Source organism: Plutella xylostella, chromosome 2 (genome assembly GCF_932276165.1).
Source record: "Plutella xylostella chromosome 2, ilPluXylo3.1, whole genome shotgun sequence".
Classification (NCBI taxonomy): Eukaryota; Metazoa; Arthropoda; class Insecta; order Lepidoptera; family Plutellidae; genus Plutella; species Plutella xylostella.
Window position 1 is genome coordinate 3,426,624 of NC_063982.1, and position 14,193 is coordinate 3,440,816.

At 37.1% G+C, this 14,193-nt stretch overlaps 2 protein-coding genes across 2 annotated transcripts in view; one reads left to right on the plus strand and one right to left on the minus strand.

Annotated features, from left to right (window-relative positions):
• The window catches only part of LOC119692209, a 95,161-nt gene extending 90,419 nt beyond the window's left edge, over positions 1–4,742 (minus strand). Inside the window, exon 1 of the mRNA XM_048633230.1 lies at positions 4,490–4,742. The gene's annotated coding sequence lies outside the window, so the exon portion shown is untranslated. The remainder of the gene's footprint in view (positions 1–4,489) is intronic.
• Positions 4,743–12,240: 7,498 nt separating this feature from the next.
• Positions 12,241–14,193, plus strand: part of LOC105394379 (probable nuclear hormone receptor HR3) — a 98,788-nt gene continuing 96,835 nt past the window's right edge. The window contains exon 1 of the mRNA XM_011566323.3: positions 12,241–12,530. Coding sequence (XP_011564625.1) covers positions 12,512–12,530 — 19 coding nt within the window. The 5' untranslated portion in view covers positions 12,241–12,511. The remainder of the gene's footprint in view (positions 12,531–14,193) is intronic.

Here is a 14,193-nt window from a genome sequence, read left to right on the forward strand (position 1 = left end):
GCCGTGGATGTTTTTTTCATTGCCGTGGACGCTTATTTCATTGCCGTGAACGCATGTGTCATCGCCGTGGCACGAAATTTTTGATCATCTGTATCTCGTTAAGTTTTTAACTTATCTGCTAGCCATTAAGTAAGAACACTAACCATAACAAAAACTTTAATAAAAGCGCTTTTAAAATATGAAAAACCTAAAGATAAAAAAGTCCACGGAAATGAAGATTTTTTAGGACTTGTTGAAATCCACCCATAACCTGTATATTTCTCTACAGGTAGAATCGAGCAAAGCAAGACCAGGACCCCAATTCTCGACCACTAGTCCTTAATGTCTACTGTCAGTGGCGCGACGTAACGCCTTGTAAATAGACTAATGATCGAGAATTGGAGGTATACTTTATTTAATCATAGAAGCAATCGGAGGTACCGTAAATGTATTGATGTTTTGACGTCAAAGCAGCATAAGCTCTGATTGACACGACGAGTTCGCGAGCTTGAATCATCCCGACTACTCTGTATGGAGCCGGCTAAATAGGTAATCTATTTCGCTTCTTTCATGACTATTATGAATTCTGCTGCCCATCAACTAATGGAGCTTGCCAATTTGTCTGTACAGTGTTTGTAATGACTTTATGGAAGGACTTAGGACGGACATTTACAGATTTGAGTATCCAATTTTGATTTCCTTTTATAATAGGCCGCAATAGGCGTTAATCAACACAAATACAATACTGTGACACCTAATACATATACTCAATGTATAATAGGCTAGTGGTATTCATATAATAGGGTCAAATAAACTGTTATTGGCGATCAACAAAACAGCAAGTATGTAATCTTTAGACAATTGAAATAGCAGAAACTTCTAATTGATGTCAGTGCCAATTCGGTATGTTAAGTAATTTTATGGTGATTGTTTTTATAATTTTAAATTGAAGTATGTTGGAATTTGAGACACTAATTTGAATATTTTTTATTTTACTGCTCTCGTTAATTTAATAAAAAATAATTAAAGATCGGCTCTTCGACGATTTTATGACGTCATTCGCTACCATGCAGCCGCTGACGTCATCAAGATCGTAACTCTGTGAATATTTACACTTTAGATTGACAGAAGTGACATTTAACAATTGAACATTTTCATTCTCTTTGGTTGAAACTTTAACCTTGCGCAGCGTCTTGAAGGACAAATTATATTTTCATTTTTGATAAAATAATCGGAATCCTTGAATATTTTATATTTTTAAAAATGAGACACTTATTAAGAAGATAATATCTCGAAACGGTTTTGGAATTAGCATCATAAATTTTTACTTTACATACCGAATTGAGTCTTAGTGAAGTATGTGTTTGTGTGTGTGTGTGTGTGTGTATTTGCGTCATGTCATGTCACTCACTGAGGCGATCGTATTTTTCTTTGTTGTATACCTTGCGCCTTCTCATCAATAATAATTAATTTGTTGATGGACGTGCCAGAATATGCAGGTGTGATATGGAAAAGGCTACCTTAAATGCAAATTTTGCAGTTCACATTTTACTCACGGGGCACGGATCAAGAATTGTTCCAACTGTAATTATTGTGTTACTTAGCTTTTTGTAGTAAAGAAGCTAATCCTCGTTATTAATTAACAATTTCTTCGGCTGGACAATCCTAACTAATATTATAAATGCGAAAGTAACTGTGTCGGTCTGTGACTCTTTCACGCCAAAACTACTGAATGGATTTGAATTAAATTTGGTATACATACGGTCTAGACCCTGGGAAAGAACATAGGCTACTTTTTATCCCGGAATTCCCACGGGAAAACTTTTTAAGGCGAAGCGAAGCGCGCGGGAACAGCTAGTAATATTATATTAGACAAAGTGAAATTGTAAAAGCAATCTTCGTATTATACGGATCGGTTAGAAACTCTAAATAAAAATATTTATGACGGTAATACGACAAAATTGATATAAAAATGCCTCAAACGGAATGTTTTAAAAATCTCTTTTCTTAACTACACTCCCGGGCAATGGCAAAGTTCCACTCACAAAATACCGACACCAATCGACCCCAATTTTTTCAAAGATGTCATTTAATATTAGAACATAATATTACCGTTTTTAGTTGGTAATATCCTGATGCTCTGTTAAATGTACTCCTATGTTGCAGAAGACAGCATTAAGTTAGCCTTTTTCGTTTAGAAGTAATTTTGTGAGTGTATTATAGCCACAAAAACTTTACCATTGACTGATCAATAGTAGCTGAGCACTAACACATTGCCTGTACATTGTGTCCAGAAATCGATCGTTCTTTCTTTACATAAAGTGGCGATGTTGATAGCCGAGTGTGTCGTAAACAATTGAGGACAAGGCCCTGTAGCGAGCCGCTCAAGTCTCCTTTAATTTTCTAGCATCAATTACTGTTTGCTAGTGCCTACTTGTACTTGCATTGTGCGTTGAGCGCTCGGCTGGGTATTGGTAATTTTCTTCGATATATTTCAATACTACACTCACATAATAAAATAGTTCCAGTGATATATGGAACGGCAATAACTGCTGGATCTTTTTAATTGCTCGTGAGTGTATAATTTAAACTGGACTACTTACTTACATATTTTTTTCAGTATTTGTACAGTACAGTCTTGGCTACATCAATTTGGTTCAAGATAATCTTCAATATTGTGAAATGGTGATGTATATGTTTTGAGTGCAAATAAATGATGTTTTATTTCGGCTCAAATTAAATAAGTAAACATAACTTCTTCAATCCCACTAGTTATTGCAGGCTGATTAGTACTCTTCTGAACTGTGTTTTTTATGGTTATGTAGGATATAGATAGGTATGTTTCTCCATTTTAAATTATTCCAGTGCCCGGATTAACGTCGTAATCCTTGGCCCAACTCATGTATTATCTCCTCAATTCAGCTTAATTTATTGCTGCAGAATTTAAGTGCTTCGTCCGCAATAAACAAATGATCAGTCATTGTCAAAAAAACTTTAGCCGTTCGACATGATAATATCTCTCGCAGTAATGACCAATGAATCAGCATTAAATCCAACCCGTACCATTTAAGTGGCACATCTGCAATTACGGGCACCGGCTCCGATGCCGACCACGCTAGTCGGCCGCGTAATAGCCAGCCAGTTGTCAGAGCACCTCAAGCTGATGTCAAAAAAAAAACACAATGACCCGTCTTGTCTGTGGGATGCAACGCGACAAATTCAAGATGGTGGTCGCAGTCAAAGGGACGGCCGATCGCGTCGCTGATTCACCGCGCTCGGGTAATAACGATAGGCATTAAAGTACGTAGCCATGTTCTCTGTTCACATGAAGACGGCAAGAAGGCCGCTCTCAAGGCGCGGTCGTGAGCGAATGCAATTATTTCATGTTCGGAACGCCTCCGTCGTCGTATCCGCCATGATTTCCGAGTTTAAAAAAAAAGTAAATATTATTTTGATCAATTTCTAATATTTCAAACTTTAAGTTTTAAAAAATTGGGGTCATTGTGAGTAGGCATTTGGTAAGTGAACTGAAAGAACTTTTTTATTGCTCGTGAGTGGTTGAAGGTGTTGGTAGAGTTGGTACACTAGAACTGGAAGTTTCAACAATAATATTGACCCTTTTATACAGGATGTCCCATAAATTAAAGAAATCCCGTTTAGGAGGTGATTCAGGTGATACAAATCGTCATTCTAAGCAGCTTCTATCAAATATTTAAATTTGTAAATAAACAAGATTGTTTACCTTTTATGACAAGCCCAAAAAAATGCACATTAGGTTCCTATAACTACTAACTACCTACTTAGTAAACGTAGGTAAATTACACTACTGTCTTCTACTTTCAACTCTACATAACTGAGTTTGTAAATAAGTGAAGCAATTAATTAAATAATAAACTTATTCACCTACTTATCAATCAATTAAAGGCCATCTACTTAAGTAGCTAATGCGATGCAGTACCTAAACACCTAAACTATTGGTTGGTAATGTTGGTATTGCTAGCTTACGTTGGTAGGTATTTAGGTATGTAACAGTAGGTAGGTATAAATATAAACAAACTATACAAATACAACACACCTACCTCGCCGGATGAATGACGTGGACTTGCTATCGAGAATTGAGAAATGTAGTAGGCACCTATCACTGTTTAGACTAAATTTACATAGCAAAACAAGATTCAAGTCATACCGAAGCGGTCGTTTACTTTTGGGCCCGTATTTTTAAGGCCAGCTACATTTCCCATCAACACACACACACATAATCACACAGAGCGTTTGCACTTGAGTTGAATATCTTAAAATAGGCTGTTAAAACGGTCCAAACCATTCTCGAAAACGATTTGCATCATCCAGGTAAACAGATCATGCAGGCACAGACGCGAACTAGAATATTGATTCCGCTGCGTTACAAAATAACAAAAGATATAAAACGAGTAGTCGGCGCGGGGGTGCCACTGCCGCCCCGAATCGATCACAAATGATAATTGTCGCGCACAGTACAACAAAGACTCACCTCAAACCGACTAGGAATGTACACGCACAGAACAACACCGTTACACCACAATAATCCACTCCAGTGTCTCGTTATCACGGCACAAGCACTCTAATCGATGTTTCCGCACAGTTTTCGATTGTTTTTGTGTGTTTTAATGGTTAATTAGTGGGAATTGAACGATTTGTTGGGCAGAGACGCGCGCGATTCGACGGTTGCCGGCAAGATGGCTCCGCGCTCAGTCGGACCCCCCCCGCGCGCCCCGCTGTACGTGCAATGAAAGATAGGTGGCCGACGCACACGGCAACCGCGGGCCGAGGACGGATCGCGAGATTTTTCTTGCGTATGCAACGTAATGAACGGACTGTTATTTATTTTGTTGTATTTTAGATTTTCATTCAGAAGTTGTGTTGTATGTTAAATTACACATTGTTAATTATGATAGCCTCAAAAATGCAATTATAAATTAATATCTTCTTCTTCTATGCTATTATAAATTAATATAAATAATCAAATAGGTATACTTAACATACTTAATTGGGTTAATATAACATAGGTTAATTACCTAATTAATGAATTATAATTATCTTCTAACGAATTATTATAATTAATAAACCTTAAACGCCAAGTAAAAGAACTAGCTGTTTTATCGGACCGAGAGATTGTTAAGATGCTACTGGTAAAACACGTGATCAGCGAATTTGGATTCAAAATTCAATATAATTATAGTTACATCACATAAGAGCAGCCCAAGACAGAGCGTACTCGTATCATTATATTAATAACCCCATTTTACCCATACCGTACATGACACCATTGAACTATCATTATACTTCAATGCATAATTTAATAATCTACGAAGTTTGTATCTTTATGGAGACGAAGTATCAATACGAGTTCAACTGTCGAAGCTCTATGCCTTGTGGGTCGCTCAAAGTTGTTTCCCTTCACACCGCGTTGGCTGTGCACAGAGATCGCCCCCCTCCCAGTCCTGTCCTCTGCCTACCGACCTCTTATATACTGCTCTCTTTACAACAACACAAAAAAACCAATTTCCCAAATTCCCGAAGCCGAGCGACTCTCTCGCTCGCTGAGCTAAGATGGCCGACCGCGCCTCCATTTTGATCGCAGATTATACTGTCGCGTCCTCACGGCCCAAAGCCTAAACCGTCCGGCAATCCACCATTCCTAATCACTTTATTGATGTATTGCACACGTTTTAAGGCTATTTTTTCCCGTTCGATGCGACGGTGGCGTTGTTTTTCGGTTAAAATGGCCGACAAATAGGTAAACGAGGCGATTTGATGGGTGTCACGGTTATTGTATTGATTGGTCGGTAAACTCGGTAACGTACGGCTCCCCGCGCGCTTGAAAGAAAGGCCGCGGGCCGTGGCCGCTCCTAAATGTTGAGTAAAGGCTGAATAGCCATTGCCTTTGTCTCACGCGAACACGAGTGTGCGACAGAATAGAGGTAGCCTACCTGAGCGGGCCGGCTCGGCTGCGCGGCAACGCTTCCGCTGTATTGCAATTAGTTTTTTTTAGATCTACAACTCGTTCTAAACTATTAGCGCTGCATGAACAACGATTTTGCAAAGGCCAGTCGCCAGAAGTATTTATTCACAAGTACTTATTTACGCACAGTTATTAAAGAGTTTATGGACGATGTGTAATGTTTAGTTGTTATGTATGATTATGAGTCGGTATAACTGGCTATGCATATACTTAACTACCTACGTATCTCTTTAGTTAACTAGGTAGTTATAAAATATGTACCTTGATACGATAAGTAGACTAGGTAGAGAAGGTAAGTACAACCTTTCTATTTAGTTATTTATATAAGTAAATATGTTTTGTTTTATTAAATCTTAAAATATTATACTTATAAGTCGTAAATATGTATTTTTATATTTACACATCAGCAGGTAGGTAAGTAGGCCTACTTAATAACTAAAGTAAACAGCAAGATCTTCTTTCAGCCTCTTATTGATTTAATTGTAAACATTTGCTCACTTTACTGTAATCTGGTATAATTTACCAGATTACAATCAATATAGTGCTACAGCACTATCACGTAAGCAATTAACAATTTTTAATCAGCATTGCTTATCTGTCAAAAGTGACATAATATGTATGAATCTGGCTGGCAGATCAGCGATGCTGCATAATTATTGTAGATAGATTGCTAATGTGTTAGTGGCAGTAATAAGAAATCAGTACCTTCCAATCAAACTTTATTTAGCAACTAGCAATCAGTAACGATATAAAATTATATTATGTAAGTATGTACTTAGGTAATTCTATACTTTTTAACAAATACTTACCAACCAACATACTCCTATACGTATAACACAAAGCTGTCAATAAACTTTTACAAGTAATCAAGCATTAATCGACACAGATACGAGAAAAGCCATACACTCACAGGTTAATGCCCTCGACCGACCACCGTAACTAGACCCGCCCCGCGCTCCCCGCCACATGAAGTTATTACGAGAGAAGACCCAATGCATGGAGGAAGAAAGATCACCGTAAACTGATTCTGTGTTTTATACGGAAACAGTTGACATCCCATCTTGTTACTTGTAACTTTGTAACGTATTTGTAAAATAAAAGCATGCTTTAAGACTCTGTTATGAATTTATGATGTAGGTATGTGAAGATAAATTAAGTTCGTAATACCTAGCATACCTATAAATTATTAATTTTGAGTGTGTTTTAGGTAAATAACCCAGTAGTAGTTTACAATATTAAAAAAAATATATATAAGTATATTGTACCGAGGTTGCTTAAAGCAGTTAGAACTTGTTTACTTGTTTACTACTTTATTTTAATACATACTAGATAAAATTAAATTAAAAAAAATACAAATACTTATATAGATAGCCAATCAGCACTATGCGTCGTCGAAGATTGGATTTATTACATAAATAATACAGTTTACTGTTAGATATCTAAATTAACACAATACCTATGTCGTCCACAATATTGATCGCAGCGATGATCTTAAGATTACATTGCATTTTCAGTCCTTGTGGCACATACATTGTTTTTAAAATTAGGTTAAAATAATATCGATGATTGACACTTCTTAATTTTTAAATATGACAAGTCTACGTACGGTGGTGATATTTTACTTTTAGAAGTACTTATACTTTACTTATAGTAAAATATCCGGAAAATTACCCCCATAGTTACCCATATCACCCCCACGGCTTCGATGGTTGCTAAAAAGGCCAATGCATGGCATTACTGCTACTCGTAGTAGTACCTTATACTAGTTGTAATATTATTAATTCAATGATGCATAGTTTTTTTTAAAATCCCCAATTTAATAAGGGCCTTACTTTTTTTGTCGATAATGTTAATACTTACCTACATAGTTCCAGTGACAATTAAGTAATTCAGAATATAACCAACTAAAACCGTAACGTAAGTAAATGTTGAAATCTAATTTTAAATTAAATATTTTAAAAGACCATTAAAAGGCCATTTGGTGTGGCATTTTGTAAATTAATCTTTATCATTGCTCGCGAGATTACCTACCTATTTATTTGTCCCCAACAATAGTACCTACCTACCCTAGACTAGAAGTTTAGTAAAAAATGTTATCTTGTCACCCATAGACAGACAGATACGAGACAAAACTATAACACCCCTTACACACTGTCCAAGCTGAGCGATAGGCGGTGGGTGAGGTGAAATAAATCGCTCTCTACATAAATATTGATTTTATGGCGGCGCTCAGAGGTCGCTAGCTAGACTCTGTAGGGTTGTCAAAAACGTTTTAGCACCTGCGAATCATCATAATCAGCCTATAGAAGTGCACTATTGTATTATGTAGTCCTCTCCACACGCCACTGGATGCGATCTATAGCTTTCCATATTATTACCAGCCACCTTTCGCAGGACTTTACTTCACCCGCGAATAAAAGAGGTTTTATACAATGGATAATGTTGATATTAACATTGTAAGTAAAATTTAAAGCAGATTTAATGTAGTAGACCATGTAGATAAACTGCCTCAAATAGCGATTGTTTCCGAGAATGTATTACTTATACTTATACGAGTAACTAGTATCGTATCGTAACATCATGATGTCAACCAAAACCTAGATTACTATTTCATGGTCCAAAAAAGTACTTAAGTTTTTGGGTCGCCAAATCTCGTCATCCAGAACTACTTTTAGCAACAACCTAATACTTATTTGGTTATAGAAATATAAATCAAAGTGGTGGTAACCCTGACTCGACCGTTTAAACCCTTGGGGATGTCACACATTTCCAGGGGCAGCTAGATGTGAGAACGGGACACCGATATCTAAACCCTATGTTGGACAGAGACAACAATACTTGTCACTGTTTACGCACTAAATTGAGGTACTTCGCTCTTTTATTTAGCAACTGCAGCAGTTTTATGTCCATTTCATACTTGTCAGTTTTGTTTTAATTACATTTTAAATTAAAGCATAGAAATGATTCGATTTTTTTTGAATTATCAGCCGAGCCCTTAACTAGCTACAAAAAGTGCACCCTTATATTTCAGGATAAGAACTTTACTTACCTAAATGAAATGCAACAATCGTAATTGTTGTGTAGGACTCGTAAGTAAATCCATCTTGAGAAGAACCTATTCGACTAGGCAGAAGCAACTTCAACAAGGAGGCTGAAACAAGCATAGAACTTCGGAAGCTTCTTTATACATTCATTGCAAAATTTACAAAAGTTATAGGGATCGAGTGGACTTAATGCTAGAAGCATTTTCTACCAGTAAACCTGCAGGATCTTCAGAAAGGTAGGTAAGTATATTGGACGCTTTTTTGCTCGACTTGGTGGGGGCACGGCAGTGCCCCCAGATATGTTGGTGGTTATTTTTTGGTAACTATCTAATAAATGACGGAGAAATCGGCGTAAGCGTAATATTCCTAGCGAACGTAGTAAGTTAGTAACCTCCTTTATTTTATTTAGACCGGTTAAAAATGTAATATTTTGGAACTTATGTCTTCTAACTCTACCTAGTGTCAAACAAATATGTACTACGATGTGATGCCATCTCATACGCGGTTTATAATAGATGGCAGCACCTGTCAGAAGTAGCTACTCAACACTAGATGGCAGCAGCTAAACGTAATAGGTACGGTACACTAAGTGGCAGCACTTTGTTTTTATTTTGTTTATACTTACTTGATACTAGATGGCTCTGTATTTTATAGTTCTTCTACTAGCTACTAGATGGCTCAACATGGTCTTTCACAATATAAGCTAAACATCATAATATTTGAAAATTGAGAAGTAGGTAACCTATACTCACACACATTTTTAACTAGGTATGTATTCCTATACTATATCTAGGAACAAAGGGATGCATCTAAATTACCTACATATATGTGAACTCTGTTATTCCTGTTTACCGCCATCTATGGTTGACTAGTGAAAGCTGATCGTGACGTCACAGGCTGTAAATCCGAGCGTTCCGTCAGGTTTTGCGATACCGTTGAGGTGAATGACCGATGCCGGTTTTTGTTTATACTGCATACGTACCGGAAGAATGTAAAATAATTATAAATTGTGAGAAAAAACGGCATTTAATTTAAATCTCAAAAGTTTTAAGCTATCGTAGCTAGTGAATATTTAGCGGTAAGAATTTTAGATTTTAATTGTCTTTTGACGCGACAATTTTTTGAAGTTCCTACTTATTTTGTTATTATAGCTATAATTTATACATATAAATAATTAAAATGATTATATAGGTACCTAACTCTACATACTCACCATGTAGGTAGGTATTATAGTGGAGGTGTAGGTAGTTTGCACTTTGCACACTGCACAATCAAATAATTTTGTAAAGTTACCTAAGTACTTATTTACAAAAACAGGCGTTTTTACTGAGAAAATAACCGCACAAACCCGTGTACATAAGTTTAGTTTTGTGAGAGTAGGATATATAAGATAGTGACTCAAAGTTTAAACCTTAAGAGTGACGAACCAAAATCTTCATCTAGATTTTCTAATCTCGATTTAACAAACGTCAATCCATCGAGATTTAACACTAAATCTTTTTTTAAGATTTTGATGCTAGTCCCCTTAAATATTTAAGGACTAGCACCAAAATCTTAAATACCATATGGTATGATTCTACTAAAAAATCTACTTAAAGTTAAAAAAAATCTTCATCTAGTTTTTCTAATCTCGATTTAACAAACGTCAATCCATCGAGATTTAACACTAAATCTAGTCCCCTTAAATATTTAAGGGGACTAGCACCAAAATCTTAAATACCATATGGTATGGATCTACTAAAAAATCTACTTAAAGTTCAGCATGCTCTCAATAAGTATCCATTTTCTGAGTCAGATTATGTTCGACTCGAATTTGTTTTAAGTCTTATCCAACGAGTTCAACAGTTTTCATGAAATACCTACTTATTGTGAACTTTTGAAAATTATTTATTTATTCATCCAGGTCCAGCCAGACAGCGCACATTCAAATACACGACTCACAGTTTAGAAGACTTCCGAATGTATTTTAACCTCTTCGAACCCAGCGTCCACTTATTGGGCGAGACACCATCTGTCTTGCTACCAAAAGTACAAAACCTTGTTTAAATGGGTGTTAAATCAAAATTTGTCTCGATTATAAGGCGTTTGACAGTCAACGGACATCTTTTAGCAAGGCCCAATAGATTTGTTATTATTTCTAACTTCTTACAGGCCCGCCCCCTATTACATTGGGACTAACATAAACACTGGCGAAAAGTGGGTGCAGCAATGCACCTCTGCCTACCCCGCAAGGGAGTACATTAGTACAAGGTGTGAGTGTTCATATTTTATATGATTTTTTAAATATATTTTCTAACTTCTTGGGACTCACTTTTTAGGGTTGCGAACTTCAAAAGGTAAAAAGTAACCCTTATAACATGATCACTTTGGTTTCCGTCTATCTGTCAAGCACCCTTTATCTCGGTAACGGGTGGAGATATCGAGTTGAAATGTAAACCATATAATAATAAAGTCTATGATCCCTTGAGGCTGTGAAAATATGAACCTTCAATGTTAATGTGAAAAAAATATACAACCAGATAAGCGATTGTACTTGATGATTGTTCAATAGCTACTGAGTTGGTGGTGGCTCTAGGATAGGCCGCAGGTAAAAAGTATGGAAATGGCGGTCTTGTTTGCTATCTCAGCTTTTGCAAAATCAAGGCTTGCTGCTACAATTTACACGGCAGCTAGGCTAGCTGAGCTGAAATTAGGGCGATATGTACAAAGATTCCACTTTAGGTAAAGGAGAATCATTGTAGACGATTCAGAACTGATGATTATGTTAAAAAAATATCGTCGAAACTTGCTTTAAACCAGTAAATAATTTAAAAAAACAAAAAATATATGAATAGGGATTTAGGATTTTTTTTCAAATATCGAAATTAAGTGTTGTATATTTTAGTTTAGATTGATTATAAATGGCTGTAAATTCTGATAATTAACTTTCAAGCTCAATCAATCCAGCTAAACCTGTCGTGTCAAAATTCCCATTCAAGTTCGCACAACGAACTCACGATTGGTCCAATCAATAGATCGTTCACCCCCTGCATCCAAGATCTATGCATTTTGAGCGATCAATGATTCGCGTATCGATCAAGACGAGCCAACTGCTGCCCGCAGCAACCGTTAGCGCGAGCATCACGAAAAAAAATTACAGTTATCCCAGTCGCGGTTGCGCGCCGCAACGAAAAAAGCATAAGCTGTTGCCGCCGCTGCTCCATAGGACGTACGCGCGGCGAATAATCGCAGCAATCGATTCTCGAGCGCGGGAACTTTTGACAACCGTGACATCGACTGCCCATCACTATTAGAGGGTTGTTTTTTTAAAGTGACGTTTCAGCTACGGCCTATGACTCGTTAGGTTGCAGCCTAAGTTTTTTTTTATCGTGCATGTTTTGTTGTGAAGTGTTGGATTCTTTTCCGTGTTCGAGTAAGGATTTTCTTGTCGTATGACTTGAATGGATTTTGCGTTTTTTACACAACCGCCGCAAAGGATTTCATCAAAATGCCGAGCACTATACGAGGTGAGTTTTTAGCTATTTTTATTATTGAAATCAGTTTTATTAACCCTTTGTGAGGGTGAACGAACCATGTTGCCCAGTGTTGACGGAAAACTCGGAGGTGTGACTAACAATGCCTGAATTTGAATTTCATCGACAGCTGGACTATTATGCATTCAAATTGGACACTCCGAATACATTTGATATGTAATGTTTACATCTTTTTTTGGCGCGAAAAAGCTTTTGAATGACTTAGCATTGATGAATATATTTTTGTTGTAATGAATATTTTTAATGACTTTGTTTCGGGAAAGAAATGTTATTAAAATTTGTGGTTCAAATATACTAGTTCAAAGGTGGTTATATGGTAAATATGGTTATAAGAACAAATCAGTGACTAGAATCTATATGTTTATATACCTAATCAGAAGGCGCTATACGACCCTTTCAATTTTATTGAGAATATACTTTAATAACAAAGAAAATAGGTCTAAAAAGAATACAAAAATCTAAGAAAATTCAGACTATTCAGCTCTTCACGTAATTTTCTTCGTCAAACAAGACAAAGAAACCTCACATCTATAGAATCAACAAATTATAAATCTCTCCCATCCTACCCTTTCATTTACCCCCCCCTCTCCCCCCCTCACCAAGGGCTTCCTGGTAGCGCTCACCTGTCCCTGCACAAACCGGGTTTACGGTACATCTGACATCTGGCTGATGATGTACAGATTTTGAGAAAAACCACTGGGTAGCTAGTATGTCATTAGTGCTTTCGAAGTTAAAAACCCTTGTAACAAATCGTAGCATGTTTTTTCTATAAGTAATAAGTATTAACATGAATATGATATTTGTATAATACTTTTTATCACATCCACACAAAATGATAGTCCCACCCGGGAATCGAACCTTGCTGGACCTCTGCAACTGAAGGAAGGAAGAATTTCTGGCCTAGTCATAGTTCATATAATGGAGGTCTTAAATTATGCGGTTGCAGTCGTATCAAAGCTGGTAGAAGATGAATGAGGAAGGTCGAAGAGAAAGCTCAAAAGCAAAGCTCAAGCAAAACCCCTGTCACCGTCATCATCACCAGCTCACAATCTTCCAATGCTGGAATGAGTTATATTATCTTTCCTCATCCATCCACTGCCCGCTACCTGTCTAAGGTTGTTGGTCCAGAGAGCTACTACCGTACCACCACTGACACAGTAGAAGCTGCGGGATTACCATCACAGAACATCACATACCAATCGACAATACTTAAGCAGCATCGCTTATCTGCCAAACAGCTGTCAGATTCATATAAGTAACGTAAGACTGATTGATTGCTAATGGGTTGATGGTGGTACGGTAGCTGTTGTCAGCCGCAGAGTACTAAGGGTGCAACAAATGTATTATAAACATATCATCATCATCAGCCAATAATCATCCACTGCTGGACATAGGCCTCTCCCAAGGAGCACCACAATACTCGGTCCTCGGCCTTACTCATCCAACCACTACCGGCTACCCGCCTAAGGTCGTCAATCTAGCGGGCAGGAGGGCGTCCCACGCTGCGTTTGCCTGTTCGTATAAACATATATGTTTACCATTTTATGAGGAGATAAGTAATGTTCTACATCCAATTTCAATACATACAGACGGTTATTTGCAAACAAAATCATAAATTAGAGTCAACACTCCGTAC